The sequence below is a fragment of the Drosophila virilis genome, chromosome 4 (assembly GCF_030788295.1).
Source record: "Drosophila virilis strain 15010-1051.87 chromosome 4, Dvir_AGI_RSII-ME, whole genome shotgun sequence".
Taxonomy (NCBI): Eukaryota; Metazoa; Arthropoda; class Insecta; order Diptera; family Drosophilidae; genus Drosophila; species Drosophila virilis.
In genome coordinates this window covers 21,646,092-21,666,180 of record NC_091546.1, presented here as the reverse complement: position 1 = coordinate 21,666,180, position 20,089 = coordinate 21,646,092, and the positions used below count along the sequence as shown (strand labels likewise).

Genomic DNA, 20,089 nt, shown 5'->3' with positions numbered 1-20,089 from the left:
CAAACGTTAACTAAGCGCCGAAAAACTTGTCACACAAAATGCGGCCAAGCATAAGTAAACTCCTAAGAAATTCAAATGAGCGTAAGCGCAAAATACTAAAAAAAGACAGAGATAGAGAACGAGCGAGTGACCGAGAGAGAGAGAAAGATGGGAAGAAACACAAAATATGCCAAAAAGTCAGCGGCAGAGACTTGAATTTTAATAAATGAAGTCGTTTCACAGTCGAGAAATAACTCGGCAGCCCTGGCAACGGGTTCCCTTTCCTAGGAGCAGGCGAGCTGCACATGTGCTCCAAACTAGACATCAAAGAGATTGGCCAATATGAATATATTTGTTAAAAAAAAAAATAAATAAAAATAAAAAGGGACGGTAGTATTGAAGGTGTGAGAGCGGAAAATATTTGAACAGAAGCTTTGAACTCTATTCGAACTTCAGAAGTATTTATAAATTTTAAATATATTATTGTTTTTCTATTTCCTTCTATAGCGAATCTCACCTAAACACAAACAGGTCAAATAACTATTTTTAATATTATATGATTTACTTTATAAGTATCAATCGTTTACGCTGTCCCTTAAAAAAAACCTAATTACTGAGAAAAAGCTGAGATGGAAATATTGAACCTCGAATAGATTTTCATTTAAAAACTTATTGTTGGGATAAAGCAAAGATGAAAATTTAATTTAATCTATGGATTCCCATTAGCAACCGTCAGGTCTTTGCTTTAACAATGCCATTTTTCGCAAAACAAATCTGAGCGAAATATAATTGACTCTCAGTTTATTTCTCTTTGTCAATTTGTGTTTCGTTTAAGCAGAAATTAGATTGCAGATATTAATATCATTTTCTATTAGTATTCCCTTATCTACGTTGCTATGTATCATTTGAGTATAAAACTGTTGGACTTACCATTGTTAATGACATATCGCGGATTGCTCATGTCCACCTTGGTCTGGTTTATGATCCAGTAGATGCTGGGCGTGGGATTGCCAATGGCTTTGCACTGCATTTGGACAGTGTGACCCACCTCGATGACGCGTGTGCCCGGACCCTGTGTTATAACCGGAAAGCCCGCTGGTGTTTTATCGCCTGAAACGGGAAAAAAAAAAGATATATATTAAAACAAAACAGTTAAAAAAAAAACCGTAAAAGAAAACAACAACGAACCGGCTTTAAAAATTATGTTGCATAGCGAAAAATAACAATAACAAAATATATGTATGTGGCATGAGAAGAGTTAGCAAAAGGCAACTTGCGGGTGGAGTATTCGAAAGCAATATGCCACAAATATGCACGCATGCACACACACACACCCATCCACACACACACACACACACACATGTAAAGTATTGTTTTACATGAAGCTTTTATAAGCGGAAGTTGCCGTTTTTTGTTTTTAAAAAGCTCGCCTCGCTGCTCGGTTGCCTTTGTTGCCGCTTTCTACGCCATTTTGTAAGTCAAACAATGGCGTGCAGCAAACTCCCGTGAATATGTGAGTGTGATTGTGCGTGTGCGTGTGTGTGTGTGTGTAGCGGGGGTCAGCGTTTTTGCTTGTGACAATTTCTTTTGTGGCACACTTTAAGGGCTTGGCATTCGCATTCGCATTCGCAGTCGCAGTCTCAGTCGTATTCGCATTCGCATTGTTTTTGCGGTGGCAGCGGGGTCTGGCAGCCAGGGGCGGGGGACAGTTTAAAGCAAATCCGCAACTGGCAGCCAAGTGGTGGCGGCTGCTGCCGCTGCTGCTGCTGTTCACGACTGCATCTTTCAAATGAACAAAGCTCATTTACATTTTCCAATTAAATCCAGCAGGCAACGGCGACGAATTCCGCCCAGCCACCCGAAGCCGTTCGGTTTCCACTTTTAACAGCCAGCTCCGACAGCTGGCATTGCACATCTGCCGGATGCTGTTGGCGCTCCCACGTTTCCCCTCGGGCGCAACTCTTAGCTGAGGGGCATGCCAACTATATAATAAGGTATGTAAATGACATAAATATCTCGAATTGATCAGTTGAATGCAAATTCGACAAAATTAATACTAATTTCAGCCTTTTCGACTGTACAAAGAGACTGAGCAAAATCTTTAAGCGTAGAGATATGCCAAATGTTTCTCTGCAATTAATTAGCTGAATGTAAATCTCGTTTATATCTGAACTATAGAGACTGTCGAAGCAGCTTGTACTTTTATCACACCGATAAAATATAGCGTTAACTCTCTTGTTGCTTGGAAAGTATTTAATTAATTTTAAATATATTTAGCCACGAAGCGCTGAACTCCGGCTTGTGAACCTTGATCCTCTGTATTCAGCTTTGCCAAGGACTCGGAAGATGTAAGGGTATATCTATAATTCGTTGAGCTTAGCTTTCTGCTGCTGTTTTTATTCGACTTGTTATTATTTTCATTTGTGCATTGCGCTAAAACATTTAACAGCGGCAACATCTACAATAAACGGCACACGAGTTAGCTGCAGTTGCTCCTTCCTCCCCCCAGAATCAACCCAGCTACTTCCCCTCGCCCGCCTGTCCCTTTTCTTACTAACAGACGGACTTTTGTTGTTGTTGTGCCTGTGCTTGTGTTTTTCAGCGTGAAATTAAAATTTAACAGAGACAAAAAACGCGACTGCATATGTATGCATTATAATACACACACATATATGTATATATATACTATATGTGTATATACATATGCATAAATGCAAAAACAAGAAACAGAGCAACAATGGCAACAGCAGCCACAACAACAACAACAAAAACAACATTGATGTTGACATTTGACGTTGCCGTCATTGCCGCCTCTCTTCAGCCTTCCCCGTACTACGCTCTGTCCTCTTTTATCCGTTAGTCTGTTGGCATTTTCAGCCATTTTCTGCGCCTGCCACGCCCACTTTTCCTTGGCTTTTTGGGCGTTTTATTTATTATTGCAGCGTTGCTTCTTCACAAATGCATAACGAAAAACACAAAAGCAACAATAACAACAAAGCCGAAAAACCCAACTGAAAACTGTGCCAAAAATTAACAAATAAAACTTTTTATTAAACAAATGCACCAAAAGTGTATTCCTGCTTGCTTAGCGTGTGTGTGCGAGAGTGTGTGGTTATGTTGTGGGATAAAAGAGAATGTGACAAACAGACAGACAAACCAACAGGCACGCAAAAGCAAACATACAAAGTACAAAAGCTGAGGGTAAACATCAAGTTTCAGAAGAGAAAAAACAGATTACTTTTGCCCGGCAGGAGACGAGAGAGCATTTTAGTTGAATTGCAAGGCCCCATATATATACCAGTTTCTTTTTTAATACCCATACATTTGTTCTATTATAAGGAGATTATATTTGCACTTTTCCCCTCAATTTCTTTGTAACAGGGGAAAAGTGCGAGCGTAAGCCCAAAATTTATGTACCTTTCTTTAACATCCAAGTCAAAGTTTAATAGTTGAAAATTGATTAATAAATGTCGGGACGGCGCGTACGCCATTCCCGGCTACCAAAAATTACACGCACGAGTTATTCACATTAGGAATAATCGCAGAGGTCAACTCAACCGAATGTGCAATGGCCAAGCCTCACTCCGGAGGAACCGCCTTCGTGATCACGGTTAACCTCTACGCCAGGTAAGTATGCTTAAACCAGCTCAGCCCTTGGGTTACTATACAGCAGCTGCTAGAACCGCTTGGGAATCATAGGCAAAATGCTGTATAAACGTGCACCTAGCGTCAGGCAATACTTTTTTGCACAGGATTTGTTTAAGGCAGTTCAACATCTGGGTAGCATAGGTTGAATATAATTATGAAAGAGAATTAGGTAAATAGGGTAATTTATTGGCACTTCCTTCTGAATTAAATGAAATCTGGTAATATATGATTTTGACTCTTTACATTTTTGTAAAAAAAAAACGATTCAGTCTGACGTTTTCATTAAGGATGATCGTGAACCACTGAAAAATGCTTGAGATTAATAAATTAATCGTCCAGCAATAATATCTATTGCTAAATGAAATACTGAACATTTCTAATATCAAATTAATACACATATGTAACAATTTAATTACAAATATAAAACGTAGAAGCCCGTATTTTTATACAAATTTAAATACATTCGCATTTACTTTTATTTTCCCGATGAAGTGAATTTTATCAGTCATGCCTTTACCATACAATATTTGCAAAACGCTTTAAAGAGCGTTTTTTTTAGTGTCTTTTGGAGCACTATTCGAGCATTATGTTGGGACAAATATTTGCCATTGTTCTAGACTAAAAATATGCAGTTTTTCAGTGGCCGACGCAGTGGCTCACAAATGCGGCACCAAACCCAACTAACTGGTGGCACATGGAGCACAGCATTGACACCATCGATAGGGCTACACCACACTCTGGTTAAACTACATTTCAGTTAAAGACTAAAGTTGTTGATTTTGATGTTGTTGTAGTTGCTGTTGTTGTTCATGTTTTAGTGCACCCCATGGACACATTGTTGTTGTTGTTGTTGTTGTTGCCTATGCGTCGCCAATTTTGAAAATGCAATGAAAAATTCTAAAAGCAGAGGACAGCGAAAACTCAGAGCCTGGCCAACTGGCGAACACTTCATTTACAGCGTTACGAGAGGCGTCAATGAAGTGAGGGGGTGTGCGGGGCAGGGCGGGGCGGGGCAGACAGGAGCAGGCAAGGGCGCAACGAACGCATTGCTGACCAATGCAACGCGCCAGTGCGTGCTGTGTGTGTTGGGTGTGCGTGTGCATTTATTATAAAGCCAAGCGGTCAAAGAGAGAGCAAGAGCGAGAGAGAGAGATAGCGCCGGAGTCAGAGCGAGCGAGCGAGAGAGAGAGAGAGAGATAGAGCAGCATCCAGTGGCTGCTGCTGCTGTCGTTGACTGCCAAATTCATGTGGCTTTTCATGCATTTCAATTAAGCTGCTGCTAGTTGGCGGTTGCTGCTGCGAAAAGTGTTGGAAAATGTGCGAACAATGTATTTGCAGTAGCAGCAGTAGCAATACCAGTAGCAGATGGAGACAGAGACAGAGACAGAGACAGCGACAGAGAGAGAGACAGAGAGAGAAAGGTACAGACACAGCCAATTCTATCCCGTTGCGACAGCTTTTTAATGAATTAGCTAATAAAGGCAGAGTCGTGTCGACTCTCGACTTGTGTCGAGTGCTGCACCTGGTCACACTTTGCTTTCATTTCATTTTTATTGGGATCAAACACACTCCTACACCCACATACATACACCCACACACACACACACACACACAGACACTTGCACAGCTCTCAATAGACTGTGTTGGCAATGTCTTGACGGCGATAAACATCATTAGACGGCACAAAAGCGAAGGCACATAAAGCGCTTTATTTGCATGTTGTCTGCTTTTAGATGCCACTGACCCCCCTCCACTGCACAACAAAAAGCCAAAGAAACAAGAAGGGGCACGGGTATCGGGGCTAGATACAAGGTGCTCGACTGTGATACCCATACAAAGCATACGCTCAGGTGGCAGGTGTTTGCATTATTGAGTCACTTTCAAAGGCGCATTTTCACGCCGCGTTTTTTCTCTCAGTCTTACTCTGATAAATATGCTGTTTGCCCAGGCTTGCCAGCGGGTAAGTTGTTTTCAATACCCTGCCAGTGGAGGCATTAAAATATTGCTTAAAGACTCTAATATATTGGAATATATCAAATAAGCCACCGTTTCAATACTTTGTCATACTGTTTTACGATCTGAGAACTTGCCTTGAAAATTTAAAAATTGTATAAAATGGATTTTTTAGCAATAAGATTATTTTTGAGATAAATGTTGAGAGCATTTTATGGGACAATTGATATAAAATAGAAAAAGTGCAAATACAAATAAATTCGGCTATACAAATTACAAAATGAAAAAAATATTAAATATAGAATATTGGTTTTACTACGGAAAAATAAACGTTTATTAAAATAATACGTTCGGAAGCGAATGTTCAATAAAAATAAAAATATGTTTGTTTTCCATATACTAATAGTGAAACATTTCAAACTCAGAAAACTTTATCATTTGGCTGCTACATAAAATATACATAAGATCATTTGAATATAGTTTAGTTCCAGGGCATAGAATCTTCGGTATTAAGGATATGTATAGCTATTTCTTCATGTTCGAGTTGCCTTCGTGTTGGCATAGCAAACATTTTACAGACGCCGAAAGCGAAAGGCAGCAACAACGACATTAACAACAACAAGAAGAAGAGTAAAAACAACAACAAAAGCAACAACAAAAATTGCTCTGAACTCTATTTAAAGGGACTTTGTGACTTTCGACTTTGGGCCTGGTCTTGGTCTCTGGCTCCGGCTTTGGCTTCGGAGTTGTGCCTTTAAGGCAGCCAGCAACTGGCCGCAAGTAAATTTGCATATTTTAATTATTCATGCATTTTTAAGATTGATAAGAGGCGCCTTTTTTCTTGTGCGCCCATCAGCCTGTGGCCGGGCCAAGCAAGGGTCGACGCCACTTGCTGCTGCGGCTCGTAAGTTGCTCAAAAATGCCATTTTTCCACTAGTCAGCATCTGAGCGCATTAGCATTAGCTGGCTGTTGAGGCATTTGCATCCAGTTGCTGTTATTGTTAAATTATTAAAACAGCTGAGACGGCAAAAGTATGGATTGTAATTTATAGAGAAACTTAAGTGGGACTTGTTAATAGAAATGTGAAGAACAAGAAATGGGGAAAGGAAAAAAGTTTGCTAGGTGTCTGCAATATAAACTGAGGGAGTGTTAATGTCTCTTGTCATAGACTTTTAATGGATTCAAGGCTCTTGTTGATATATAAGAACGGCAACAAAAGATCCTCAGTAAATGCTAGCATGAATAAATAGATGTTCCTCCTATATTAGCTACAATTTTAAGCTGCTGCTGCCGTATAGTGGAAACATCTTAAATTTCCGCAAGAATTTCATTCACTTGTGAACTTGGTGTCAAGTTTTTGGTATTATTCAGAAAACTTTTGCTGCCAACAATTGAAAACAAATCAAAGCAGCAGCAACCAGTCAACAATTGTCGCCATGTTAAAATGTATTTATAGGCCTCAACTTGATCTGCTCCCGAGCAAACAAACAGTTGCGGGCTGCTTAGCAAAGTTTCAAACCAGCACCCAGTTGCCTCCTCTCCTCTCCTATTCACCATTCAAGCAACACGAAGTATCTGTGACAAATCCCAAACAAAACATGCTTCAAAATTGAGTGTTTATTGTGTTAAGTAGGCACACACAGACACAGGGATGGCTGTGAGCGGGCAGCAGGAACGTGTTGGCTGGATAGAGTGAAAAGTATGCGACAAGGCAGCGACGCCTGCGGCAACTACAAGCAGAGTAAATAACCGTTTTTTTTAGTGGCAGCAGCCAGAAAAAAAAGGCAACTTGCTGAAGATGTTAGACAATGCCAACAATAAAGCCGCAAGTGCCGGCGGCAGGCACAAAAAAGAGAACAAAATCAAGCAAGATGCAGAGAGAGGGGGACAGAGAGCGAAGCATGAAGATATAACAAAGTTGCATCCGCAAGACGCCGGCAAATTTGTGGCCAGTCAACACTTCCTCTTGGCAGAAAAGGATGTGCCACATGTGGCAACTCCTCATCCCTTCATCCCCTCTTCACCCCAAACCCTTTTCCTGCCCAGAAGTGACATCAAGCAGCCCATTGATCAGCCTAATGAAGGGCCAACGTTTGCCTAATTGCTGTCGCTGTGCTCCTCAGCTGCTCAGCTCTGTCATGGTATATCGTATATCGCACTTAGGCAGACTTCGCTTGCAGCAAACAATTGAAACGCAGAGAAGAGTCCTGTCAGTGGAGCTCAAGGACTGTCCAAGTAGTCTGTAATGATAGCAGTTAATAGTTACGTATGTATACGTCTGTGACCAAATTGATTGTGAATAACTGTAGAATGATGGACCGGCTGACAATAGATGCATAGAGAAGCACAATGTAAGCATAAGTGGCATCATGAACTGAAGTTGAGTTTCATGTGCGCCATAGCAGCAGAACAAAGCCACGCAATAAGTTGTTATTGAATACAGCATTAGGGGACAATGGCTTGCATATTTACTTTAATGATATTATGACAGTTATGACAGTAAATATGTTGCCAGCTCCGGCTGGAAGCTGCACTTGAGTTTTTGATTTTTTAGAAACTTATACTGAACCTTTTCCAAAACACAGCCGAACTAAAACGAGAACCCCAACTGTATTACTATTTTAGTTAGTTACTGGGAACATATAGAATACAAATATTATTAATTTATTTTTTTTTTTCACTTTTTTTAAGGTTGAACCCTAACCTGTCTAAGCCAAGTCTATTAAACGGGTGGATATTTATTAAAAAATGTGTCAATTTACCAAAGGTCAATCCGAATCCGCAATTCGAATTTAGTCTACTTAAAGGAAACCATTTAAATAAAGACGATTTGTTTCTTAAAGTATATTCAATCTTATTGTATCTAACTATTTTTCGCTACTCTAGAGGTATCAAGAACAGTTTGTTTGCTCTGATCAATAGAGTTTAGGAATCTGACTGAAACTGTCTGCTTGAGAAGAAGGTTGCCATGCTCCGGGCAATATTTGTCAGAAAGCACGTTGGCATTGTTTGAGCTACATGTGAGCCAGTATCTATCCAGTCACATCATGATGTCTAATACAAAATGCAGTACAGTTGCGACCATAAAATGTTTACTGATTACAGTTATATGGCAACAACTTGGCAGGGGCAACAAATTCGCTGACTCTTCGGGCTGTCCGCTCACTATCTCGTCTGTCTCGCGCTCTGTCTCCATCTCTTTCACTCTCCCTGCCTGTCTGTCGATCTGTCTGTCTTTCTCTGGCACGGCGACAGATAAACTGATGGCAAAACTGACGAAAGTGGATGTGGTATGGCAATAGCTACTTCTTCTTCTTCTACTGCTCTGTTTGTCTAACTGACAGTGCAGTCGTGATAGTTGCATGTGTATCCACTGACAGACGACATGCACAGCGCGGGCGGAGGACGGCGAGCGGTGGGGGGAAAAGAGGGGAATGGAGGCTGGGTGGGAGGGTGGCGTACATCTTATTAAGTTTGCATTACGAAGGTTGTTCGAGCGGCAGCCTGGAAGATGGGCATCGTCTTAGATGCCGGAGTTTCAATTTCGCTGTCCAGGCAGCCCATGTGCCTGTCGAAGACGATTTTAACATATAGCAATGCAGCATCTTTCATCTTCTATTACTATTTTTGCTGCTTCTTTTCGACTCGGAGAAATAACCCCACTCGCCAAGGCTTTCTGCCTTCCTGCCCTCCGTCCTGACTACTCACTACAATTTAATTTAATTTTTTTTTCCTTGTCGTAGACATTTGATAATGCTGCCTCGTCTGTCTGGGCAGTAAAATGTTGCAAGAACTGTTGCAAATGGCGTATTGCCACGCCTACTTCATGCCCCATTCTGGGCACTAGTTCCTTGTCTGGCAGTTATGCCCTGGCGCATTTTATAAATTTTTAAACTTATGATTCATTTTTATGCATTTCCACTGACTGCACACTGAAACAAATGTCTGGGCGGGATGCGGGGCTAGAATGAGTATCTTCCTGGGTAAGTCAGACTCTCCCAATACCCAGTCCACTATCCAATGTCCACTGGCCAGTGTCCACTGTCCACTGTCAACTGGCTGCTGCTTGCTGTTGCCATTCGTCGCCTAATGCGTTCTAATGCAACAATAAATCATTGGAAATCCATTTATATTGTCAACACAAGCCTGACAACTAGCAACTCGCATGCGAGGGGGCCATTAAACGCCGGCTAGCATGCAATAAAAATAAAAAAAAAAATCATAAGGAAAACAAGTTAAGACAGTGTGAGGCATAAACACCTTCGCCTTGTTACTGACCTTATTAATGAGCTACCAAAATAAGGCAAAAAGTTAAAGCCAAATGGAAAAGGAAAAGCATCGAAAAAAACTTTATATACCAAGGAATTGGACTTATTTTCCAGATTGCGTAAAGATATACGTCTCTACTCTGGTCTAGAAATCAAACACGAATCTTTGTTTTGCCCGAATGACTTCCACCAAAGCGTGCATAAAAAATAAACCATATATATATATATATATTTGAATCCATTTAGTTATTTAATATATTTATTTATTGATGTTGAATTAATTTATGAATAAAAAGAACTCTTTAGTTAGTAAATTTAAATCGGTTCTTTCAATTCTCCAAAATAATGTTTTAAATATAACATTAAAGCTCAAATAATGGAATATTGCTGTAAAGTCAATTATATGTAATTTCCGAAATGAGCTAACAAGTACTTTAAGTAGTTATTGGGCTTCAAAATAAGCTGCTTGCCGTGCAATATTGTTAACCGAGCTCAAATATGCCCTAATAAGAGCATACAGCAAACGAACACACTCGAACACAGACGTACACACAAATATACAGAGTAAAGCAGTGATGCAGACAGGCAAAACAAAACAGACGGTGAAATTAATAAATAAATTAATAAATTACAAATAATTTATCACGAAACACAGGCGTATTGGCAGTCAGCGTTGTATAGGTGCGTGTGTTTATGTGTGTGTGAGCTAGTCTGTGTGCGTGTGGGTGTGTGTCTAAATAAGTCTATTAGAGAAATGAAAATAAATTGCGTGCTGCCAGTTGCCAACTGCCAGGCATGGCACAGCGCGCATCGCCCGCCCATCGATTGCCGAGCTGCCAACTTGGACAGACAGCGTCAAAACAACAGCAACAACAACGACAACAACGACAACAGCAGCAGCAACAACAACAACAACAACGACAACAACTACAAAAGCCAAATTCAATTATAAATGCGTGTAACAGGCATCGTCTATGTGTGTGTGTGTGTGTGTGTGTTAGTGTGTTTACTACTAAGTGCAAGTGATTAATTTTTGACAGGCACATTTGTTGTACGATATTGAAAACAATCAATGCGAAATGTATGAACACGCCCCTTAAATGGGCGAACTTAATTTATATATGTATCTGTATATAGATAGACAGATAGATAGAAATATTGACTGACTCGCACAGGAAATATGTATGTAAGCGCTGCCTGTTTTTGTTGCTGTTAGCCGCAAGTCAAGATATTAATAAACAATTAGATAAATCTAGTATATAAATATGTCTGGCAATAAAATGTTTTAAGCATGTGTCTTACATAGCTGCAGGTGCTTGAAAATGAAAATATAAATAATGCCATGGCTCGAGTGTGTTCATGTGTGTGTGTGTGTGTGTTTTGGGAATAAGCAGCTGCTGAGAGAGAGTGCGTGGTAACTGCTAGCATCTGCATATTTAAATAACAACACTCGATGGAATCGATAAAAACATCACATTTTGAATATACATTTACAAAAAGCAAGCATTGCTAGTTTAGTTCATCATACAAGGGACTTCACGAGTTATCTCAAAGGGGCTAAAGATTCGTAACCAAATGCTGATTACTTAATTACACTAATGTGGCTGACGAGCTGCCAACTTGGCTTCGTTGAATAAGTAACTTTTAAGTGCAGGCTGCCAGCTAGTTTAATATTTTAAGGTATCCTTAAAGTGTTTTTGACAACTTGTGCTGAGTGGAAGTGCCAACTTGTGTTCTGTATTAATAACTCTTAAGCATAGTTGCCAATTTGATTACAGTAAGAACAACCCTTTACCAGGCTTGTTAACTTACTAGCTTGTTCGACTCAGGTAGAGCTGCCAACTTGTTTGTATATTTTTTAAATGTCAGCTAATTTGGTAAAAAAATATTATGTCTGTGTGAGCAAAGTTGCATATGATAAAATTTGGTCATAACTGAGCCTCTTAACTTGTTTGTACGACTGAATTTGTCCACTTGTGTTCTTTGCTGTTAAATCAATTATATCAAGAAAGGGCTGTCTTTACTTGTCACGCTGAGATCTCGTTTTTTGTGATAAGAAATGTTAAATTGGAAATGTGAAGGTATTTGCTGTGAGTGCAACTCTTAAGTGAACCTGTCAACTTGTTTCTGTCAAGATCAATATTGAGTCAAGCAGGCGAGCGTCAACTAGTTGTTTAATTCTACATAAATAAAGACTGTCAATTTGCCTGAAATGCTATCAGTTTGCGTAGAACCGTGTATCTGTCAGTGTATTCTTAATGACTAAAGTGCTAAAATTATTAACGAAAATTTAATGACTAACAAAAAGAATATAAATAAATGATGGAAGCACTAAAATTGCTATTAAGGAACTGATACAATTATTATTGTGGTGAATATATGTGCCTCAATCGAACTGTTTTATATACAAAAGACTTCAGGTAAGAAAAATCCCCTTTATAATAACTAGAACATAGCTTTAATTTGATGTATTATGTGGTGGATGACCTGCTCATTAAGGTAACTGGGAAGCAACGATGGGGATTCAAATACCGGATTAGAGTATAGGCGTAATATTGACTTAGCCAAAAGCAATACAAGCTAGGGCCTATTCCTATAAATGCAATAAGAATTAATATAACTAAACAGTACTACACTCTTATACAATAAAACGTATTTGCTTCCGTTGGCTTATTGTTTAATAGTTTGCGTTAATTTCTGCTCATCTCATAGCCCTATCAGCCCCATCGCTAAGTGCAAAACTGACCACCGAACCGCTGTCCATTGTTATTTAGGTACTTCGGACATAAATCGTAGGATTTTATGCGCCTGTCCACCCTACTCTACACCTTACACTGGCAGCCATCCAGCTGCCCGCTTATTCCACTTTTTTTTGACTATTTACATGCAGCACGTTTTTACGAGTATCTTTCCTGGCGCTGGGCCCAAAACTGAAATGTGCGTTTTGGGTAAAATTATGCTATAAGCCACGTGCTGCGTACATAGCAGCAAAAAAAAAAAAAAAAATACAAAAATACAAAAATTATATCGCTGGGTCTGCCAAAAACCCAACCAAACCCAAAGCAAAGCACAGTGAAGCCTCTAGAAACCGCCGCGCACCATGGCCATAATGCAAATTTATGATCAGAATTCAATTATGTGCTTATTGGAACGCAGCTGCTGTGCTGTGGGTCCCGCCCTACTGCGACGGCTGCTGTTTCTACCTGAGAGCTGGCATGTCCTGCTGGGCGGAAAAGGCAGTTAATGTTGCACAGTTTAACGCTTAAAGCCAAAATGCTATGATTTACACACGCACACACACACACACACACACATGTATACGCAAAGAGCAATTGCATTTGTGGCACAAAGTGCGTACGCACGCGTTTTATGGGGCACTGCCGCACCCTGTACCCCTAAAGAGGCGTGGTAACTGCTTTGGCACTGCTGTCATTAAACCAGTTAACAAATAAATACTTTGCGGTCTTTCGTCACAGCCGAGAAGAGCAAAGCAAGCGGCGAAGAGGAGACCGAAATCCGAACCCAAACCCAAACCAAAACCTCAAGCCAAAACCCCAAAAGGCGCTGCTCTGCGACTTTACGACCCTGTACGCTACCATTTTATGCCCTATACGAGGGAATGCTGATTCAGAAGGGAAGGGGCATATTAGCTGCGGCAAGGCGTGAGTCACAATCAAAGCTTAAATGGCAGTTCGGTTGAGGGGATAATAAAGATAAAGGCAGGTAATGAATATAAATAAAATTCCTATGTATGCGTCTGCATATTGTTCATAATTATGTCGGATATATTAAAAATAAAAAACATTCGGTCGCACCCAACGAATATATGATTTGAGAAAATTTTAGTGAGTACTTTGTCATTTGATAATAATCCGAAAAAAATGATATTAATTCTGCAAAGAATATTTGCTAGGTCTTTCAATATGGCATTAAGTACCTCTAAAATCTTTACGAATGCAATAGAAAAGATATTTAGAAAACGCAAGATGAGAGGGAAATGATGCATGCGAACAGACGTGGGAAGTCTTTTTTTCCCCCTTTTATTGTTTTTGCATTGTATTTGTGAAGAATCTTCAACCTGCTAGAAAAGAATAAGAGTTCTGGGAGCAAAGATATAGATATAGGAGAGGAAAAAAAACAATGACAGAATGCAGCTTTATAATATTTATTGGATGATTATCTGTTGGTTCGGTTAATCGAAATATTCCAAGAATTATGAAAAAATGAGGAAGAGTAAGAATTGTAGAGTAAATGATTCTATGTTAATTTTGTATTATTTGGACAACTTCATTCAATGCAACTCTTTGTTTTATTATCTACAAACAGCTTCTGAAAGCCAAGCTCAGAGAATGACTATGACTTTGGCAATTTCACAGTTTTTATTGGCTGGCCCTTTGGTCAGGCTTTAATTGAGCACACTGCATAGTGCGAACATCGCCGCAGGCTGTGTCAAAGTTTTTCCTGGCAGTTGCTGCCGGTGTTGTTGTTTTTATTTGTTAGCTCAGTTTTACGGGGCAACGCGCGTTCATGTATAAATAATTTGAAATTAATTACATGTAACATGTTACTTCGTTTGGCCATTCGTCTGTTTGTTATTTGCTCGTGTTTGCTTTGCTCCTTTGTTGCTGTCTTTTTGCAAAAGGTAGTCGGGGAGTTATAAAATATATATACATATATATATCCTCTATATATATATATATATATATATATATATATATATATATATGCAACTACTATACTATACGACTATACGAATGACTATATGCGTTATGTGAACGAAAATGGGAAAAACTGGCAATGCGAGTTTCCAGTTTGAGGTTGAGGTTGACGACGGCTTCGACGACCAGGACGAGGACGACTGCTGCACACAGATTTATGGCACGCAATTAACAATGCCGGCCATTAAGAGCAAATACAAGAGTTATATTGAGTTCAAAGAGCAAAGGTGTAAAGGACTAGAAAATATCCTTTACTTTAGATATTCACAAATAAAAATTATAGCGACTTTGTGACAATAATGCGCAACGATCTTCGCAAACTGTTAAGCAAATAAAATAAGGTTATAAATTACTAAAAGTAATAAGAATTAGTTTTGAATAAAAAAATTAAGTGCAATTAAAAAATATATGGGAGAAAGTCTAAATTTGTTATGTACAGACTTCTATTTTTTCTAACGTCAGAAATATACTTTCAAAAGCTTTCTTAGCTTACACAACAAATTGTGTTACTAAAGTACAATATTAAAATGGATTTATAAAAACAAGTCTGTGAGGAACTGCATTATCCCTTTCAAGCTTGTTAAGTTCATTTTATGGATCTTGCATGGATTAGATCGTATCAACTATTTCTATACGAAACAGTAAGATAATTGTATTCTTTTTGAGTTAACCTTTTTTTACAGGGTACAACTAGTAGTTACTGCTACAAGGCCAATACATTGACAGCTACCGGAATGGTCACGCATGTGTGTGTGTACACATACGCAAACGCACACACACATTCATTCGACTTTATAGCATACTTTTATGGGCAACAAAACAGGAGTTTTTATGCGTTTTGCATTCGCATTGGGCTTAAATGTTTTTGAATTTAAAGTTATAATTAAAAAACTTTGGGCCATGGGCGCACACTGTTAGCCTTTTAATTGGCTCTTTGTTACGCTTGTTGTATGACTCCTCCCGGCTCACCGCTCAGAATGGCCATCATGTGTTTTTGCAATTTCAATTCAATGCACGCTGCCATTAAATCTTTCATATGTAAATGACATGTTAAACATTCAAATAGACTTGCATAAAGTTGCATAATTGCATTTACGTAATAAACGTGGCCAACGCACTCGGACCCAAACCACTATTTTTAGGCCATATAATTGAGTGGCAACCCTTTTGCTCATTTTTGGAAACCGTAAAATATATGAGAGTATGTGTGTGTATGTATTATTTATTGGAAATATGCTCATAAAATTTACAGCCAACGGGCAGTAAAAGCGTAATGCCATCTACCTGTTTAATTTCGACACATGTTGGCAACTCTGCCACGTTCGGCCGCTCGCCGTAAAGTATGCTATGAAATGTGTTTCATGATTATTAAATATTATTAAGTAGTACAAAAGCAAAAGGGATTTATTTTTAATGAGTGTCGCATTTATCAGCACTTTTAATGTATATTTCAGTCTATAGAATTGTTGAACTCTGCAGAAAAAAGAGGAAATTTCTTGCAAACAAATATTTGTCTGTTATCTGACTTTTGCAAACTTTTGGAATAATTGTATTGGTTAGCAACTTTAACAAATAAGCCGAGTCTGATCTATTATACCATATATTATCAATTTAATTTACTGAATATTTTATCCCCACGCACACATATAAATCTCTTTTGTGGCATTAAAGAGTCAAGAGTAGCCATTAAACATTTGCATACATGTAGCTCATATCATATTTTGGCTTTATTGTTGTTTTAATTAACCGCTGCAAGTTAAATGAAGACAGTAACATGACAACAGCAATAAAAAGTCCAGCCTTGATTTCCACACACACACACACACACACACCCATAGGCAGCAAGGCCATTAAACCACACACACGTGGACGTGCGCACATAAAAAATACCGGAAATGCCGCTGAAAAACTAATAACCAAACGGAAATGCAGAAATGCACCGCTACATATATATATATAAATATATATATATATAAATATATAAATATATAAATATATATATATATATATATATATATATGCATGTATATTTTTCTCCGTCTCGCTCTCTTTTTCTCTGAAGGTAACAGCCATAAAGCAGGGACATTAAATACATAACGCGACCTGACAATCCGAAAAAATTTAATTATTTCATATGCACATCAAGCTATCAGGTTTCTCTCTCTCGCTCTCGCTCGCTGTTTTATCTGCGATGGGTTCAATAGGGCCCGTAGCCCCCTGGCTCTACCCCATTCAACTTCTGCGCTCTTTCGCTCGCTTTTTAATATATATCCAAAGAGCGATTTTTTTACTAGATTTGTTGTTCGGTTGTTTTGGCATTCGTATTCGCATTTCAATTTGTGCTTGACATCTATTAAATTTTTGCCTTTTTTTTCAATGTTCAGCTGCTGCCCTTAACGCCCACTTCCACTGCTCGTTTGTTTGCGTTATTTTTTTATAGTCGCACATTTACATAATTAAATTTATAAGCATTATTGGTCGCATGCTTTTAGGTTTATTAACTTTTGTGCCCCATTTTATTGCATATGTCAGAATTAGCTTTTGACTGTCATTCAGCTTTAGCTGAGCCCCTGCCCTTCTCTGCTCCACATATCTCCGTATTTCCCCCAGTCAGTCGCGTTTGTTAGAGGTCTATGTTAATTACATTCCGAGGTAGTTCATTTGATTAATTTACTAGTTTGTGGCAGACAACAGCAGCTGTGTCCATTGGGAATTCACACCAAATGGCTCAGTTGCCGATCAGATTTGAAGGCCTCCCGATGTGCGACCCCACGCCATGTAAATCTATGAAATGTCATTAATGTATTTGCTAATGTATGCAGTAAATGGATATTAATATTACGCTGAAAACTTTTGTAGGCGGGTTACAAGTGAATAAATCAAATAAATCTATTTATATACATCAAGCTAATGTGCCCGTTTTGCTTTGTACCTATAAATAGGACAGATTTTGATTGATTTTACATTTTACTGAATAAACTTTTATAATTTATTGAACTTCATAGTTTCCTGAATTGTCTTTAAACCGATTTGATAATAGTCATATACAGCTTATTTGTTATATTTATCTAATTTTAGGAATGCCTTGAATAGTTTACAATAGTTCTCGAACTTTAAGACACGACTGCACCTATACAATCTATTCTACTTACAAAACTCCTCAAGATCCATTTTAAAATCAACAAGTTTATATTTAATTTATAACTAATTTTTTCCAGAGCATTATAAATTCTTGAATTGCATTTAAGCCATTCAAATCAGTCTATAAATCGCGGTTTATTATTTACATCAATCATATAAAGTCTCATTTGTGCGAATACAAAATTAAAGTAGCCTAGTTTGCAAATTATTCGAGTTGTGAGTGCTGAAGCACCTTTGAATGAAAGCGCAGGCTTAAAAAAATTATCTCACAAACTTTTACCCTATTTATGTATATATACATATATATATATAGACCCACGCATTTAACTCCATCACTTGGAAATAATTCTGAACATGAAAAAATGCACTCATTCCATGCACTTTAAAATGTGGGCAGGGGGGGGGGGGGGGGGAGGCAGTTGCCTACTTGTGAACGCCCACTTCAGGCGCTGATTTGCGATTAAATGCGCTTTTTTTATTGCCGCTGCTGCTGATGCGCACTTGGCGCATGAACAACTTGGCAAGTGGCACACAATTAATTGAAAATGCCAACAACAAATAGGGAGCGGGCAGGGTGCTGGGTGGTGGGTGGGTGGTAAGTGGTGACGGGGTGTAGATATGACAACAACAACATTAAGCTCTTGGCACAACAAATGCTAAGCAATCAAAGCTAGTTCTGAGTTTTCTCTTGCTGGAATACAATTTTTTTTTTTTTTTTTTATTAATTATAGACTAATTAACAAAATGCTCAACGCAGTCCAGAGACGGGGCAGTCGTGCATGTGGGCGTGTCCAATCTGATGACAGCTGCATATACGCAGAAGAAAAAGAAGCAGTAGAAAACCCACACCCGAAAGCCACCCGCCAAGTGTATATTTAATTGCTTGCTTTGGCGAGCGCGAGACAAAGTTGTTTGGCTGGTTGTTCCAATTGTTGTTGTTTGTGCTTATTATATAGACATAGAGTGAATGCGTAAGCAAATGCCAAGAAAAGTTTATAATTATGCTGATTGTGGCCACAAAGCGGCACAGTCTACTCTAGATAAAGCGGCCGAGTTTGATGTTTGGCTGTTTTTGTTTGGGCAACTGCAGTTTGTACCCCTCGGCCCACCCACCGCACTAAGGATGTGCTGTGGGTCTGTATCATTGCGTCGCATTTCCATTTGGCCATAGATATGCAAATGTAATTAGTTGCATGCCACAACGGACGCAGCGGACATGCAGACGGTTACACGGCCAGCAGCCGCACGGCGCGCTCCATTCTCCACGCTCCATGCTCCACGCTCGCCGTCTTGTAAAATGTTAGCGCACCGAAACAATTTATAGTGAAAATAGAATTAAAACCACAAAAGCAAAACATGCCAAACAAAACAAGACAACAAAAAGTACAGAAGAAAGCGATACAAAAGTGAATAAAAGAAAAGAAGAGAAATGCAAACTGCCACGCAAGGCTGTGGCAAGTGTAGGGGGCAAGGCACGGGGACAAGGAGCAAGCAGAACATAGTCGGTCGGCTAAACCAAGATTTATATGCAACAAAAGAATTAACTAAACTATGTAGCGTGTGGGGCAACACCGACACAGATATCCTGTAGAGGACTAAAAGCTGCAGCTGCTTAAGAGATCTTATAAGAAATGTAGTGAGCGAAAAGGTGCATAAGCTAGAGAGATTAATAACTCTTCATTTCGATATATAAATACAAAATACAATAAATAGACTAGTGACAACTCACCCAAAAGTCATAAACACCACACACCTAAACAGTTTACAGGGTAATCACAAAAAAAACTGACTACAAAAAATTAGGAGCAAAAGAGAGTCACAAGCAGAAGGCGAAGCGGCTAAAAAAATGTGCATAGATTTGGTCAGAATGCCAGGCGCACGGCAGGAACCAATGCGAACAACACTGCCAGCAACAACAACAACAACAACAACAAAAACAACAACGGCGACAACAACTGCGAACAACAACGACAACAATTGCAACAAAGACGATGCCAAGCACGACGCGTATAAATTTGTAATTCTTGATGCAACCGCAACGTTTATTAATTTAAAATTCAATTTAAAATGGTCAAGACCCCGCCCCCAAAACCAAAAGGACGTGCTCATGTGAGCGCGCGCTTGTGTGTGGGTGTGTATGGTTATGTCATGTGGGACTATGTGTTTGTGTGTTTGTGTGTGTGGGAGTGAAATCAATAGATTAATGCATCAGCAATTAGTGTGATCGAGCGTCTAATTGTTTTTGCCACGGCAAAAGAAATTTAAATTGTTTGCCAGCTAAGGTCGAGCAATTATTAATCTAATGCCAGCCACAGCCAGAACCAGAGCCACAGCAACAGCTACAGACATGGCCATAAAAATAGGAAAGCATAAGAAAAACT

General features: G+C 39.1%; 1 protein-coding gene and 1 non-coding gene across 8 annotated transcripts in view; both read right to left on the bottom strand.

Moving 5' to 3' along the window:
* Lar (tyrosine-protein phosphatase Lar) overlaps window positions 1-20,089 on the bottom strand; it is a 152,663-nt gene that overhangs the window by 39,230 nt on the left and 93,344 nt on the right. For all 7 annotated transcript variants that reach the window (XM_070209009.1, XM_015172573.3, XM_032437775.2 and 4 more), the window contains one exon: window positions 910-1,089. In XM_070209009.1, coding sequence (XP_070065110.1) covers window positions 910-1,089 — 180 coding nt within the window. The remainder of the gene's footprint in view (window positions 1-909; window positions 1,090-20,089) is intronic.
* On the bottom strand, window positions 3,449-3,614 carry LOC6628329 (U1 spliceosomal RNA). The gene has a single exon (XR_049063.2). It is a non-coding gene; the product is annotated as a U1 spliceosomal RNA (small nuclear RNA).